Raw genomic sequence first — 17232 nt, forward strand, 5'->3', positions numbered from 1 at the left:
GGGGGGGCTGAGGGCCGGGGGCCGGGCCGGCGGTGCCGAGCCAGGGGCCGGGGGCCGGGCCGGCAGTGCTGGGGGCCGGGGCCGGGCCGGCGGTGCTGAGCCGGGGGCCTGGGGTGGGCCGGTGGTGCTGGGGGCCGGGGGCTGGGGCCGGGCCAGCGGTGCCGGGCCGGCAGTGCCGAGCCGGGGGCTGGGGGCCGGGCTGGGGGTGCTGAACCGGGGGTGCTTGGCCGGGGGCTGGCCCGGGACCGGCACCCCAGGGCCCGAGCCGACCCAGGCTGGAGATGCCGGGGATCCAGACTGGGCTGCGCCTCCTTCCCCCACCCCTCCCTTACCTGCTTCAGGCTTCCCGCGAATCAAATGTTCGTGGGAAGCAGGGGAGGGGGCGGAGTTGGGGTGGGGACTTTGGGGAAGGGGTGGAGTTGGGGCGGCGGGGGTGGGGGCGGGGCTGGGGCCGGGGCCGGGGCCCCGTGGAGTGTCCTCCTTTTGGACACTCAAAATATGGTAACCCTAAGATGAGGTAGACCAAGGATAACATGGAAACACACAATAGAAGGAGAAATGAAAGATCAAAATGACATAGGAAGAAGCTAAGGCCAGGTTCAGGGCCAGATTTAGGGGCAGGCAACCCAGGCAACTGCCTGGGGCATTGGGCTTGAGGGGTGCCAGGCTTGGGGTGCTGTTTATGTTGTTAGCAACAAAAGAGAAAATAGAATATTTGAAATAAAATGTTTCAGATATTCCGTATGTGGATTCATTTTTCACTAACCTTCTAGAATATTCTGGACATTTGTAGAATCTCCTGGAACCTTCCAGACTTTCTGAGAACTACATTTTTCTTGAACCTCCTAGAATGTTGTCAGCTGTGCCCTTGCGAGTATTTAAGGGGTGAGGAATCGCCAGTCAGTCAGTGAGATATAAGAATGAAGTGAAGTGAAGCTACGATATTGTGAATCTTGTTTTATTGTGTAATTGCATAAGTGTACTTGTGTTTTAAGACTTGAAGAATGTAAGTAGCGACTAGCAAAGGACATATTTAATGAGACACCAGCAATAGCTATAGAACCCATATCTACACAACAATATAAAAGAAATACTGTTACTTCTTTTGCCATGCTTAACACATAATGTTTGATGACGCTCTAAGACTGTGGAACATAGACTTTTGCTCTCCCTAATACTGTCCGTTTTCCCCTGTAGAAAATAAAAGATGCCCCTGAAGAAAGCCTTCAGGAGCTCAGCATAGGAAGTGAAAAGCTCCATTGCAATCTAATTTGCAGCAAAGGGCAAATTTGATGGGCAAATATCTGAAATAGAACAACAGAGACCAGGCTTTAAGTCAGGGACTGGCAACCTTTGGCACGTGGCCTGCCAGGGTAAGCCCCCTGGCAGGCCGGGCTGGTTTGTTTACCTGCTGCGTCCCAGGTTCGGTCAATCACAGCTCCCACTGGCCACGGTTCACCATGGCAAGGCCAATGAGGGCTATGGGAAGCGGCGCGGGCCGAGGGATGTTCTGGCTGCCACTTCCCGCAGACCCCATTGACCTGGAGCGGCAACCGCGGCCAGTGGGAGCCGCGATTGTCCGAACCTGCAGATGCAGCAGGTAAACAAACTGGCCCGGCCTGCCAGTGGGCATACCCTGGCGTGCCACATGCCAAAGGTTGCCGATCCCTGCTTAAGGTAGTAGTGATTGTCCCAGTACTGAAGAAATTGAGGAATGAAGTGTAGATGATGGAAGTCCTATTACTAAGGAATTAGCAGATTTACCTGAAGATAAGGATGGAAATGTGAGGAAAGTGATGGAGAATAGTCCAGTTTTCCTGGCAGCATAAAGGAGAGTGATGATAAAGAAGTATGTGGCTCACATGAAAAGGAGACTAATGACAGATAAAAATCTAGTTTACATGAGAAGGAGGGAAATGATAAAGAAGAATCAGCCTCACATGATGACAGAAACAGCAATGAGAAAAATTGCATACCACAAAATCGATATATCAGATCCTGCTTTATGGCTGGCCATCCTACACTCTGCCAATATTGATCGTACAATTTTGAACTGGTCAGGCAAAACTGAGGATATTATGTTTCTAGTAAATGAGCAGAAGCGGCACCTCTCAAACTCACACTGCGAAAGTGTGCTCAAGAAAGGTGAGAAACTGAATTGGTGTTGGCTAGTTTACTGACAAAGTGGTCTGTTTTTGTTGCAAAATATTTGACAAGAGTGCCAAATCTTTGCTTGCGCTTTCCAGGTACAATTACTGGCATAACTTCGCTGATGCTCTGAAGCAACATGGAAAGTCACCCGGCCATTTTATGGCCTATTCCAAATGAATGGAGTTCGAGTCCAAGATCAAGCTGAGTAAATGCATAGACACAGAAAACCTGCACATTATTAATGTAGAAACCCAGCATTGGAGGAACGTGCTTGAGCATCTGATCTCAATTACCCTCTTCCTTGCAAAGAATAATTTGACTTTTTGGGGCTCGTCGGATAATTTGTTCACTGAACATAACGGTAATTTCCTTGGTTTGGTAGAGCTCCTTGGGAAATACGATGCTGTCATGCGTGAGCACCTACATCGAGTACTTTGTAAAGAAACTATGGACCATGAATGCAGCAAAATAATTCAAAACATATTGATGTGGCTTGGCTAAGTGAAGTACTATGCCCTAATAATGGACTGCACTCCTGACAGATGCCATCACTGCTGCCAAAGAAATGGAGGACAACTTACGAGTTGAGACTGTCTTCAAGAAAACTCATATTCATTGGAAGAAGAGATAGTTTGGTTATAAGGGCAGAGATGAGGTGATGGGAAGCTCAGAAGAAAAATTAAAAAAGAGTTTTTTTGCTCACTCATTGACACTGCTCGAGTATCCATCTAGGAAAGGTTTGGACAAATGAAGCACCACAAAAAGACCTGGGTTCTTTTTGTCTGACCTTAGTAAGCTGCTGGCAGACAGGAAAACACTTTTGAAAAACTGTATGGACCTTCACTGGAGGTGACATATGGGGAATGTTTGGATGTCAATGATAAAGACCTCTATATCGAATTGGACAACCTGTCACATTTTGCACCATAGGAAGCACGCTCCACTCCAAGTTCTCCAATTCATCCATGATGCAGAGCTGAAGGATACTTTTCCTCATGTGGATAGCTTTGAGGATTCTGCTCACGCTGCTGGTCACAGTCGTGAGTGGTGAGTGCAACTTTTCGAAGCTCAGGCTCATTAAAACATATCTTCGATTGACAATGGTCATTGAGAGACTCACATCACTTGAAAATGCCATTAGCCAGTGTTTGGATTTCTCTGACGCTGTGCTTTAGTTCGCAAGGGCAAAGGCAAGAAAAGCAACCTTTTGAACTAAAGGACTAGTGTTTACTTTCTAAGGCAGTCACTTACTGTAACACTATTTAATACTGGCCCGCCCAATGTTGGTGCACAGTTCAATTTCTTGATGTTAGTACATTTCGGTTATTCTTAAAATTAAAAAGGTTCTATAACATAGAGGAAATGAATTTTTTATTTGCTTATATATATGGCATGAAAAAAATACAGATTTACAGATCCTAGCATGCAAATTTATTGTCTCATTACAGGGATAAATCATGCATGCATATTGTGCATCAAAGTAATAAAATGGGCTACAAATGTAATAAAAATAATGTATTCAAAAGTTTAACAAATGGGGAGAGGGGAGCACTGAAAATGCTCCTCACCTGGGCGCCATTTGGTCTAGGACCGCCCCTGGGCAGGTCTATACTAAAAAGTTAAGTCAACCCCTCTATATAGCTGAGGGGTAATCCACACCCCTGAGTCATGTAGTTAAGCTGATTTAACCCCCAGTTTAGACAGCACTACTCTTCTCAACTTAGTCATGGTAAGAGGACTTGCGGGGGACAGAGAAAACACTACAAGGACACCCTGAAAGTATATCTTTAGAAGGGAGGCATTGACCCCATGAATTGGGAAAAGCTGCCTGGCAATAGACTGCAATGGCATTGCATCATACATCGAGCCTCAGCCTGTTTTGAAGAGAATCGCCTTGCTCAAGAGGCTGCGAAACAGCAGAGGAGGAAGGAAAGTGTACAGCATCCTGGCCAGCAGTTCTGCTCTCTCCAAGCAACCACCTGTCATCTATGTGGAAAAACCTGTAGCACATGGATTGGATTTCTCAGCCATCATAAGTCTCATCAATGACTTTTTTCTCCCTGGCAGACATCATCTTTGTATCAAGGGATAGCTGATGATTAGTGAAGACATAGCTTAAGACTGCAGCAGCAAAGATGGAGGGCAGTGGTGAAGGCCCTATGATTCGCATGGAATAGAGAGGCATAAAAAGATAAGAGACTTATGTGAGGCATGGTGCAGAGAAAACATCTGTAAAGTCTCTGCTACCAGCCATGGTGAGGGAGATGGTCACGGTGAGGAGGGAAGATGGTAGGTCTCCTGCTCAGAAATGGCTGACACTGAGTGCTTGGGCGCTCACTATCCCATTCTCTCACAGTTGGAGCCTCCGCGACTGCCCATTTTATGTAGGAATATGTTGTACAAAAATAGTGCTCTAGAAATAGCCAAGTTGCAGAAGACATATTTTTGCCATTTTTAGTGGCTGAAATACACCGAGAGAGTTTAAAATGAACAGCAACCCAAGTAAAAGAGAACAGGAAATGAAAGAAGCATTCATCCTATCGGGAGTAGCCCCATAGCTCTAGCTTTCCATGGCAGGATGAAAAGTTTCTGTCTGCTTTGGCACAAAACACCAGTAGTGCTGTCCTTTTAAACCTGAGTGTCTATGAATGCATATATTGTAAAACGGAGCAAAGAAGCACGGTATTTTTAAATGGTTAATTTTGTTCTGCATAAAGCAATTTAAATTTATGGAGATATCCCATCTCCTAGAACTGGAAGTGACCTTGAAAGGTCATCAAGTCCAACCCCCTGCCTTCACTAGCAGGATCAAGTACTGATTTTTGCCCCAGATCCCTAAGTGGTCCCCTCAAGGATTGAACTCACAACCCTGGGTTTAGCAGGCCAATGCTCAAACCACTGAGCTATCCCTCCCCGCTTGTGAGCAGGAGTTAAATTTACAAGCTCCAGGCAGCCTCTCTCTCGAAAAAAATCAAACAGGCTCTGAGAAAATACAGAGCAAACTTCATGTAATTGAGGCCTGTGACCTCCTGTGAGCTGTGTCCTTTGACAAGGCAAGTGCTTAAATACTGAGCATTTGCTCAGAAGCTGATACAAAATGTTGAATTAATCTTATTTCTTATGAAGGGCTAACTCCAAGTTTCAGGAGCTCTGATTCAGCAAGGTATTTAAGCACATGAGTAGCTTTAGACATTGTGAATATCACCATTGACAGCAGCAGGATTATTCAGGTGCTTAAAGTTAGGCACATGCTGAAGTACCTTGGGGCTGTGGATCTCACATAGACTGCAGTAAGGGGCAGTGTGGATTTGCTTTGCATGAGTGCAAGCACAAAGGGAGGGCAGAATTCACACCCGAACTCCCTGGTGAACACCACTTCATTCCTTTATGGGATGCCGTTTGCTCTCCATATAAGTCCATCTCTTCGGTCCTGTGGAGAAATTTCTTCATGCTCATAAGGGACTTCTGAGTGCTAAGTGCTGGTGAAAGGAACAACATTTTGTAATTTTGTATGAGATATATGGGAGCAGGATGTCTTCCATAAACTGCCAGTGTGAATTTACAGGCTTTTGAAAATCATGCCCTCTAAGGAAAATCCATAATTAACTTGATGTTCTGGAATTCAAATCTTTGCTTTGTGACACGTACATTTGTGGATGTCTGTGTTTAGTTGGATAGATGTGTCCATCTTTCTAGCTAGAGCCTCTGCTTCTGAGATAGCTGCTATGCTTTAAATACTCCTTTTAAGGGGGAAGTACCTCTTCTGTTTTATGTAATCGTCAGTTCCACATATTTTGAAACTGCACAACTTGTATTGGTGATGGTGAGGGGGGCTCTAAATTTCCATTTGAGAGATCTCTTCGAATCACTGTGGTGCAGAAACAGCAGATATTCATATCTGGAGCAGAGAAGCCATTTGTAACATGGATTTAAGGTTCAGAGGAGTTGGGGAAGCAGCCAGCCCTGTTCTTGAGAGAAGACCAGCAGGGAGGTGCTAGGAATCATCTAACACAGCTTGGCAGCATCAGGTTATTGGGTCTGATTACCAGCTAGGGAATATACATGAAGGCCCCAGCTCCCTAAGGGAGCCTGTGACCAGGAGGGCTAGGAATAAACTCTTCTGTGACTGCAGCAGGGGACCATGAGGGGGTGGGAGCCCTGTGGCCCACTTCCTATTGAGGTGGATGTCTAGTCCATTAAGCCCAGGGAGCCCCACAATCAAAGTTGAGAATAGGGTTATTACATTATTTTGTTGCTCCAGGTTTCCTTTTTTTGTATTGGAGAATAAACAGGTCCCTGAGGTAAAGACCATGAACTGAACTCGGCAGTGCTGATTATTTTTCCCAGGCTGGTGATTGAGTCCACCAGCCTACACCATTTTTCAGTGCCACAATTGGGAGGGGAAAAAAAAAGGTTTCCTTTTTATAACTTATAGATCAACTCCACAGATCTGCTAGGAGGATTTTGGCCTATGTATAGTAACAAACATGATGTGAGAATACTGAGGCACTGCATTTGAGAGATGAACAAATAACCTATCATAGCCCAGATAATGAATAGCATATGTTTGCTGTGAAGTAGAATGTTTGGGGAAATAGACCTCTTCTGCTTAAAATTATGAGTGTGGAGGATAATTTCATAAAGAAGAAAGAACAGTTTAGAGCAAGAGTGGCTCCTATTATTCAAATTGACCTTTAGTGTGGGAAACCTAGCAGGGAACATCTCACTGTATTGTTTTCCAGCTGGGAATAATACCCCGTGAAAAAAGTACAGTTTATTCTGGGAACAAATACTCTGTCATTCATGATCTTCAGTCATCCTATTCTGACAATAGACTGCAGCATTGCAGTCTGTACTTGTACTTGTTGCAAGTGGAAGGTTTGTTCAGTATGTCAAATCACAATTGTCACATACTGGGTTATTGAAAAACAAACAAACCCCAAATCTGTCATACTATCTATGAGAAGATGCCAGGAAAACAAGTATTTAAACAATTCAGAGCCGAGCATAAAAGTTACAAACCATACAAAGAAATAACTGCTAATTACATCAACAGTGCTAGAAGAAAATGAGCACGCAGAGATCACATATGTGACTATTCTGAATATGTGATTGTTATAAGAAATACCTGTAAAAGAAATGCTCTGAAAATGATCCAAAACTCTAACTCATAATAAAACTACCAAAAAAAAAATCTGAATTTTGATACCCAGCTAACGATCACATAATAAGATAACTGCAGGGCACTCATGAAATAACTTATGTTGGTACATGTTGCTATGTAGTACATTATGACCATATACCACTGCTATTGGAATCATTGATAATTACGAGGTAACTCATATTTCCAATGCTCGGTACCAACCAACTTTAGGAGTTCTGGCCAAACGTCCCAGGATTTGTTTACACTAGGAGATGCTAGATAAAGTTTTCTGTTGTTGTGGTCAGTGGGGTGGCTGTTGGTAGGAATGCTGGGATATACAGAATAATGGACTGACATGTCACGTAGAACTTCTCTGAACAAGTTTAGAGAAAATAGGGTGGGATCCATGAAGGGACTCAGGCTATGCCTCCACTGGCAATTGAAGGACAAAACTTCTGTCTTTCAGAGGTGTTAACTCCCCCACCCTCGAAAGACAAAAGTTTTTCCACGACAAGTGCCTATGTGAACGGGGGGTTGCAACACTGAGCATCGTGGTGCCTAACTTTTAGGTTCCTAGAAAATCACAGGAACCACACTGAGATCCACAAAGCCAAGTTTGGCACTTAGGATCCCTAAACAATGAATGGGGAGAGACAGGTGCCTTAGGATATGATCCAGAAAGCCAGTAAAGTAGGCAAGGAGCTGCCTAAACTGACCAATGGGAGATATGACCAGAGATGAGTGTGCCAAAGTCTGCCCTGCTCTTGGATATGTGTCTTAGGCTAGGTCCACACTACCCGCCTGATTCGGTGGGTAGAGATCGATCTTCTGGGATTGATTTATCACGTTTCATCTGGACGCGATAAATCGATCCCAGAAGCGCTCCCTGGTCGACTGCGGAACTCCTGCTCGCCGAGAGGCGGAAGCGCTGTCGACGGGGGAGCTTCCTGCGCCATGTGGATCTGCAGTAAGTAAACTTAGTTCGATCTAGGAAACGTTATTCTCGTAGCTGAAGTTGCATTTCCTAGATCGATCCCCCGCCCCAGTGTGGACCAAGCCTAAGTCTGGGCTGCACGGAAGTGACTATGTCTGCTTTAATCCACAAGTGGGATCCCGTCTCTTGGAGTCAGGCAGATGAGACCCATTTTACTTGCTCGGGGACTGAGCTGTGGCTGTGGAAGCCCATAGGAGGTAGAATTTGCCTTCCTTGGACCTCTGCCTCAGCTTATCCCTCCCCACTTTACAACCGTGTTTGAGGGCACTTCTCTTCCAGCTGTGTTTTCCCTTCTAATGACGTGGAAGACTACCCTTTTTTTCTGTGATACCTCTGTTTAGGATTTTGTTTGGTTTTTCCGGTGCCTGTGGTATGTTCTAATTCCTACTGTTTGTTATTAGGATGTTGTATTAATTCTCTGTGTTGTTTCCTGACAGCCCTGCTGGCACTGGTAGGTGCTTTATAAATAAAATGATTATCCCAATGGTCATATTGCCTCTCTGTAAGTGGAGATAGCTATATCATTAGCCTGACACCCAGTTACGATGTTTGGAAAGGCACACTTGTATCCCTAGAGACCACAGACATGACAATACACAGAGGTGCCCACGACAGGAAAAGATACACACCTTCTCACTATGTCTGATGGGAATTATGATATAAAGATGGAGCTTCTAAGAGTCACACCTGGCTGTTCCTACTAACTAGGCACTTGGCCATGCTGAAATAAGCACCTCCTAAATAATTAATCAAAATTTATTTACAAGAAATGAGTGGAAACAGCTTCTGCTGTAAACTTTTCTATCTAGGAAATATAGGCCCCCTGAATTTATTTTTAGTTTTTCATTCAGTGGTTTACTTGCACAAAGAATTGAGTGTCATTATTAGCAAAAATCCGACATAGTTTTTTTCAAGTAGCTTATTTTACATAAAATAATTTCATTTTCCACCAAATACTTTTAAGTTGTGAATGAGTAGTTTTCCTGGGAACTATAATTGATAAGCAAGGCATAGAACAGCGGTGTAGGTACAACACCTAAAATACACATGCATTTGTTATGCACGACTTTTGCTCATGCAATTGCTATATATGCAGGCAAATTTGTGGTTTCCCAGGTACACTGGTTTTCAGGCATTTTGAGAGGTAGATAATCATTGTACATGCACCTGAAAATATCGCCTACTATGTTAAGGTAACTGATACACAGATATCAGTTGAATTATTATGTTTTTACTTTCCCCTTGGGAGGGGGGAATTGTTTTGCACACTGGCTCACTGATCTATAACTTTCAAATAATTTTTCATCATGACCCTCTGCATGAAAAAAAAAGTAGAGGCCAATGGAATGTTTGTTCACTTTACAAGTGTCTAATATTCATATCACAAGTGCAATTTTTTGAAGTCTGCCACCCCTGGTGAATGATGGACAGCATGCATTGAGGCCAGGGTAGACAGCCAAGCAATTGAAAATGATGCATTACTGTACAAAAGAAAGAAAATAGAAGGCAACCCTTTTGAAATATTGATGCTGTTCTTTCAAAATGCTTATAAAATCAAAATGTTAGAGTTGTATTTTAATTTAAACAGCTTAAAATTGTGATTTAATAATTAACTGAATCTTAATCATCTTGATCCTTTCTTCCACTGTATACTAACATCTCTTCTTTAACACAGTGATTTCCACATACAGTTAATTTAATATCATCCCCTCTGCAGTGTTTTCGGAAAGGCTGTCTGAGCACATTTGCATTAGCAGGGCTTTGAACAACATTTAAAGCCCTCTGAGATCTCAATTTTCTCTACTCAGTGCAGAAACATCACTATTCTGTAATTCTTAAAGCATTTTCCCCATTTTCCCCAGCTATTGATGACTGTTTGCACACTAATAATAGAGACACAGAAGAAGGTAATATATGATGTGAAAATGTTGGAGAAAAAGAAAAAAAGCCCAAGAGGTCACAATTACTTTCAGAGACAAAGCATTTGGCAAATGAATCCTCTGCTAAAATTAACCCTACTGGCAAATACATGTACACCTAACTTGCTATGATATTCCATACCTGGTAATGCATTAATATATGCATGATGTAATCATATATTTCTCCAGCAAGTCTGTTTTCTGGTCTCCATGGAATAATGACAAACTGAATTCCTAGTAAGGGCACCAGGATTAGTGTGGCTCTGACAGCTTTCATGTACATGTTGGACTCAGCCCGATGAGTATCTCTTAGCTTTGTCACCAGAACTCGGACGATGTTAAGCAAAAAGAAAAAATTTACCTGAAAAAACAGAGTCTTTATTGGTAAAACACTCAAATTAAAATACAAAACCCAGCAATGACAACAAAACACAGCTTCATGGCCCCGTCAGAGCTCATAACAACAGCTCATTGCGATTGACATACAGACCAAACTATGTAAAACCTTGGGTGCCTTAGCACACCTACTGCCAGATTTACATCAGTGGAGGATATGCCCCCTAAATCCCTTTTTGGGCAATAAGGGCTCAATCCCGTAAAGTGCTGAGCTCTCTGGCTCCAATCCAGCAAAGCACTAAAATTATGCCCACTGAATACCATTGAGTTCTTTACTGAACTCGTGCTTAAAGTTAAGCATGCATTTAAGTACTTTGCTGGTTTGGGGCATTAAGGACAGGATTTTCAGAAGGGCTCAGCACTCACATTTGTGGTCAGATATCCAAATGCACTCCTGCTAAAGCCAATGGGAGCTGTGCATGCTTATCGCCTCTGGAAATCAGGCCATCTGGTCCCTAAGGAAATAGTACAGCCTGAGTATAAGCAGAATGTGGACTTTCCATCTCTCTAGTACAGCTAGCTCATGTACTTTCACACTGATGGCATGATATCATGCACATAGCAGTGACACAGATTCTGCACTGTAATAGGCTCTTGTCAGATTGTTGAAAACACTGAAATGATTTGGCTGTATTACTCAGAGCTATATGGGCTGTAGCCCACGAAAGCTTATGCTCTAATAAATTTGTTAGTCTCTAAGGTGCCACAAGTACTCCTGTTCTTTTTATGGATACAGACTAACACAGCTGCTACTCTGAAACCTATTAAAATAGTTGTAACTCCATAAATAGATGAGAGAGCGTATCTGGGCCTTCCAGCGTGAAAAGCCATGATCAGAAAAGCTTCAGTATTGGAACTACTGAGAAATACCTCAAATGTTTTACATTTGTGCTCTGCTTAACAAGGAATAATAAATGATTTCTGTGTCCCCACTTGCCACTTATTCTCGAGGCTTCCCCCAGGCTTTGCTGACTCAGATCACCTAACCTTCACTTTCAGAATTCCTTCAGGCAATGGATTAAAAAAAATGTCTGCCAAGATAAAAAGATGTGGCTCCTTTGAACCTGCCTGCCACTCTCTGTTTCTGCTGGGCAAAGAGCAGATATTGTGTTTCCATGACACATCCACATTATGCTCAGCACAGTTTCAAACCAGCTATTATAACACAGCCCCTACAACCTCAAAGGCAGAGGGGCTTTTTCTGGATGGGTAAGGAAATAAAAGGTAGTAGCCCCCTTAAAGATCACCCTCCCTTGTGGATTGGGGTGGTGGTGGGGAGGCATTACCTGGGATGGTGGGGCTCCCATAAACCATTGACCCCTGGCACACCCGCGAGAGGGGATTTAAACCCTGTCTCTCCAGGTTAAGCACCTTCTCATGCCTGGATTAGCTCTATTTTAAAGAAAGAATAACTTTTCCCTAGAAACATGACAGATCTTTTTCTTAGGGTGTCTGAAATATACAGCACTGGAGAAGAGTATTAAAAATCCGAAAAGTCTTATGTGCCCTCTGTCAGATCTCAGCATTATGATAGCAGAAGTTTTTTTAGGCTGCTTTAATAAATCCGGTGCTGTGAGCTAAGTTCCCTCTAAGCTGCACGGCCGTGCAGCAGGCTATAACGGTGTGACGAAGTTGGGGAATTTTCTAGAGTTTTACATGAATAGTGTGTGTGCGCGCTTCAGTTTCCCTATGTGGTGCATGTTTAACAAGGTGGTGGGAGAGGGTTTGTTGTTGCAGAGGACTAGGTGTGACTTTGCCTAGCACCTGGGATCCTGGACAATGGCCTGGAGATGAGGGATCCTAGCAACTGGTGACCTGGTGACCAAGAGGCCCAGCCCAGCTTGGAAGGCAGCCAGCTCTGGCCAGTGGAAGGACAATGGGGTGAGGAGAGAGGACCCCGGTTACCTGACCAACCAATTCCAGCCACAAGGGGGACATAGGATGGAGGAGAAAGGGCCCAGCAACCTGTTTACCTGGGATGGAAGACAAAGGACAGGGAGGAGTGGTGGGGACGGTGATATAGGATGCCTCAGCTGGAAGGAAGGGGCTGCTGGACTGGCAAGAGAGAGCAGCCAGAGCTCACCTGGATGCAGGAGAGACCTAGATGTACTGTGCTGAGGGATGCTAGGCCTGAGGGCCCAGGGAGTTTCCTGTGCTGCGTTCAGATGCTCAATAAACCCTTCTGTTTTACGCTGTCTGAGAGTCACTCCGGTCTAGAGATCAGGGTTGCATTATTCCCTCTGGGGGTGGAGGACCTGGGGGATACAGAGTGAATGGACTCCCTGAGGGGGCCCACAGCGAGAGACAGGAGTTCAGAGAGGTGCGATTCCAGAAGGCAGAGGGGCCTATGGCTTAACCTTTGAGAGAGAGTGGACTCCCAAGAAGGGCTGTCGCACTGAACGGGGTTCCTCCCAGGGACCGTACAGAGCCGGAAGAATCATAGAATCATAGAATCATAGAATATCAGAGTTGGAAGGGACCTCAAGAGGTCATCTAGTCCAACCCCCTGCTCAAAGCAGGACCAATTCCCAGCTAAATCATCCCAGCCAGGGCTTTGTCAAGCCGGGCCTTAAAAACCTCCAAGGAAGGAGACTCCACCACCTCCCTAGGTAACGCATTCCAGTGTTTCACCACCCTCCTAGTGAAATAGTTTTTCCTGATATCCAACCTGGACCTCCCCCACTGCAACTTGAGACCATTGCTCCTTGTTCTGTCATCTGCCACCACTGAGAACAGCCGAGCTCCATCCTCTTTGGAACCCCCCTTCAGGTAGTTGAAGGCTGCTATCAAATCCCCCCTCATTCTTCTCTTCTGGAGACTAAACAATCCCAGTTCTCTCAGCCTCTCCTCATAAGTCATGTGCTCCAGTCCCCTAATCATTTTTGTTGCCCTCCGCTGGACTATTTCCAATTTTTCCACATCCTTCTTGTAGTGTGGGGCCCAAAACTGGACACAGTATTCCAGATGAGGCCTCACCAATGTCGAATAAAGGGGAACGATCACGTTCCTCGATCTGCTGGCAATGCCCCTACTTATACAGCCCAAAATGCCGTTAGCCTTCTTGGCAACAAGAGCACACTGTTGACTCATATCCAGCTTCTCGTCCACTGTGACCCCTAGGTCCTTTTCAGCAGAACTGCTACCTAGCCATTCGGTCCCTAGTCTGTAGCAGTGCATGGGATTCTTCCATCCTAAGTGCAGGACTCTGCACTTGTCCTTGTTGAACCTCATCAGGTTTTTTTCTGCCCAATCCTCTAATTTGTCTAGGTCCCTCTGTATCCGATCCCTACCCTCTAGTGTATCTACCACGCCTCCTAGTTTAGTGTCATCTGCAAACTTGCTGAGAGTGCAGTCCACACCATCCTCCAGATCATTAATAAAGATATTAAACAAAACCGGCCCCAGGACCGACCCTTGGGGCACTCCACTTGAAACCGGCTGCCAACTAGACATGGAGCCATTGATCACTACCCGTTGAGCCTGACGATCTAGCCAGCTTTCTATCCACCTTACAGTCCGAGAGAGCACGAGTACTGTGTGTCCGTGACAAAAGGGCCACGCAGGCGTGCAGCCACAGGGATCTGGGGAAAGGAGAGAGGTAGGCAGGGAGGAGAGCAAGTTGGGGGCATGCAGGGCTGCTGCGGGGAGAGGCACCTCTCCCCAAGCCCCAGAGCTGTTGCCGGCGGGGAGAAGTGCCTCTTCCCGGGAGCTGCTGCCGGCAGGCAGAGGACTGGGGGGAGTCCTCTGGCCCCAGCCCCAGGTCAGCCTGCACGCCAAACTCCTCATCCTCGGCCCCAATCCACAGCCCGCACCCCCAGCTGGAGCCCTCACCCCCCTGCCCCAGGCCCGAGCCCCCTCCCACACCCTGAACCTCTCATTCCCGGCCCCACACTAGAGCCCTCAGCCCCAGCTGGAGACCTCACCCTCCCGCACCCTAACCCTCTGCCCCAGCCCTGAGACCTCCACTCCGAATCCCTCAGCCCCACCCCTGCCACATGTCACCTACATAGCGGTGCACATAACAAAATTAATTCCGCACATGGATCTAAAAAATTAGCGGGAACATTGGCTGCGACTGATTGTAAAGAGGAGATGCTCACTGAGTATTCTCATTCCAGGAAGGAAAATTTGTTACCACATCAAGCAGGGTGACTTGTTTTCACAAATGCTATATTACAAAACTGTCATGTGTAGTTTTCCATTTCCCATATGTGATTAGAGCAATTAAACTTAGAACAGAGATAGTAAGTTATGTTCTAGACAATTTTTAGGACACATACTGCAGCTTGGTATTGCTGAAATCCAATAACAGTTCTTAAAGGAGGTTTAGAACGAGATTTTAAGATTTTTAATTACTCTGAAACAGATCCATGTTCATTTATAGACATTTCCACAATGCTCATCACCATCGCATTTGATCTCTCAGAAAAATAATGTGGATGTCTGCAAGTAGATGTCAGACCCCAAGCCAATGAATGTTGAATCTGTTGGGATGCTGACACAGTGCATCTGGCTGACAAATGGTGATGGGACTAATGTTTGGTTTGAATAAAAACTTTCCCAAAATTTCAGGGTGTTCAGGTCTGTTATACCAGTTTGAGTATCTTATGGTAATAGGACAGTGGAACTAATGGGTTCCCTGATGCATACACTCACGTCCTATGAACATTAATGGAAGTTACGGGGTTGGTTTTACTATATGGGCAGAACTTGTAGGTGCCTAGGGCGGCAAGACAGAGTGAGTGGGAAAAAAAAAAAAACACAAAAAAGCCAACCTTGGGATTCCGAGCTGCAATGTCCTTGATTTGCTGTCTCGTACTCTGTGCTTCCCCTACTCAAGCATTCTATTCAGGTTCTTATCCCCCCAGCCTCTTCCCAGTTTAGCTCCCTACCTCTTTTTTCTTTTACCACAGCATCCAACAAAAAGGGTAATTCATCACTGGAACAATTTACCAAGGATAGTGGTGGATTCTCCATTACTGGTAATTTTCTATCTTGTAAAGATCTATCATGTTTCTAGGGGAAGGTAATTTTAAAATCAAGACTGGATATTTTTGTAAAAGCCAAGCTCTAGTTCAAACAGGAATTATTTTGGGGAAGTTCTGTGGCCTGTGTTATGCAGGAGGTTAGACAAGATGGTCACAATGTTCCCTTCTGCCTCAGAATTTATGAAAACCAATGCTGAATTATTGACTTGGTCTCAGCACCCTGCCTAGGCTAGTCTAAAACATAGTTATTTCATTTATACCACATATAATGCAGCACATTTAGCTCAAGTAAGGTTAACTGCATAGAATAGAAGATTTGGTAATTTAAATAGCTTGGCCAGGGTTTTCAAAAGGAATTAATGATTTTGGATGCTTCTGTTTTTAGATTGCCCAACCTGAGACACCTTGAAGGAGCTTGATTTTCAGAAAATGCTGAGCACTCACCCTCTGAAAATCAAGTCCCTTAAAGGGGTCTCAGGTGGGGCATCCAAAATCACTTGCTACCTTTGAAAACCTTGGCCAACCTATTTAAGATATAGAATCTTCTATACAATGCAATTTTGCATAATTTCCGGGAAGAGTAACTAAACTGTTAACATAATATTCTTACCAATAAAGCCGCCATTACGGGTCCATGAACAATATAGAGCAAGTGAGTGTCAACGCTCATCCAGCAGCTGGGGGGAGAATATATCATTAACTCAAATATGTTTTTAGACATAGCTATAAAATGTGCTAAGTACCTTTAAAATATATATAATACTCACTTGTCATTGAAGTATTTGGCTCTTGCAACAGCATGAATAGATGCTGGCACTAAAGGAAACCCTACAATGATTAAAGGTATAAATCAGCCTTCATATTTTTTGGCATGCCGTTCATGTGACACTAAAAATAACATTTCTTCTTTTTAAAAATCACATATAAATGGGAATTCAAAGCTTTGACAAAAGAATTATAATTCCACCTGACTTCGGGTCATATGGCTTTCTTGGTTGTGAGATATAGAGGGAAATAATTGTGATACTGCTGTCAAAAGCAGCCATGGAGAGGTGTCATGCTACAATCTCAGCTCAAAGCTGCTGTCAGTCACTCCAGGCATGTTGAAACACCTGCAGGGAAAGGGGGAATGGCCAGATACACTGGGGAGGAGAGAGAGGGAGCATGCAGTTCTACATGAAGTATTCCCTTGGAAAGCAGGGTTCCTTGGTATGTAAATCCCCACTGAACAGAACAGCAGTAACTTATTCTGCATGCCAGGTGATGGAGCAATAAATGACAGTACAGCAACCAGGCTGCTTTTACTGAAGCTGAGGCTCAGGCCCTAGAAAATGTATAGAGTGGAGCCGGAGTCTTACAAGTGGATGAGATCTTGGAGTGTTTACTCTGCTAATTCTGCAGATTTCTAGCCACAGTACATTCAGATGGCCCTACTCCACATGTCTATCATTAGTAGGGAGGGTATGGTAGAAATCCCGACTCCTCCTATCTCCAGATCAGCTCATGTAAGTCCTCTTTGGATGTGAAAGGGGAAGATACCACACTGACAGACTGCTGTAGGGGGCCCGTTTTTCTTGTTATGCCAATCCTGCATAAGGGAACCACTTGTACTGGGCTGAAGGCATGGAAACCTGTCATGCT

General features: G+C 44.7%; 1 protein-coding gene across 1 annotated transcript in view; it reads right to left on the bottom strand.

The window, feature by feature from the left end:
- Positions 1-17232, bottom strand: part of CALCR (calcitonin receptor) — a 117453-nt gene that overhangs the window by 18896 nt on the left and 81325 nt on the right. Inside the window, exons 9-11 of the mRNA XM_034759351.1 lie at positions 16359-16419; positions 16202-16268; positions 10350-10568 (exon numbers count right to left, since the gene is read on the bottom strand). Of these exons, the coding sequence (XP_034615242.1) occupies positions 10350-10568; positions 16202-16268; positions 16359-16419 (347 nt within the window). The remainder of the gene's footprint in view (positions 1-10349; positions 10569-16201; positions 16269-16358; positions 16420-17232) is intronic.

This window comes from Trachemys scripta, chromosome 2, assembly GCF_013100865.1.
Source record: "Trachemys scripta elegans isolate TJP31775 chromosome 2, CAS_Tse_1.0, whole genome shotgun sequence".
Classification (NCBI taxonomy): domain Eukaryota; kingdom Metazoa; phylum Chordata; order Testudines; family Emydidae; genus Trachemys; species Trachemys scripta.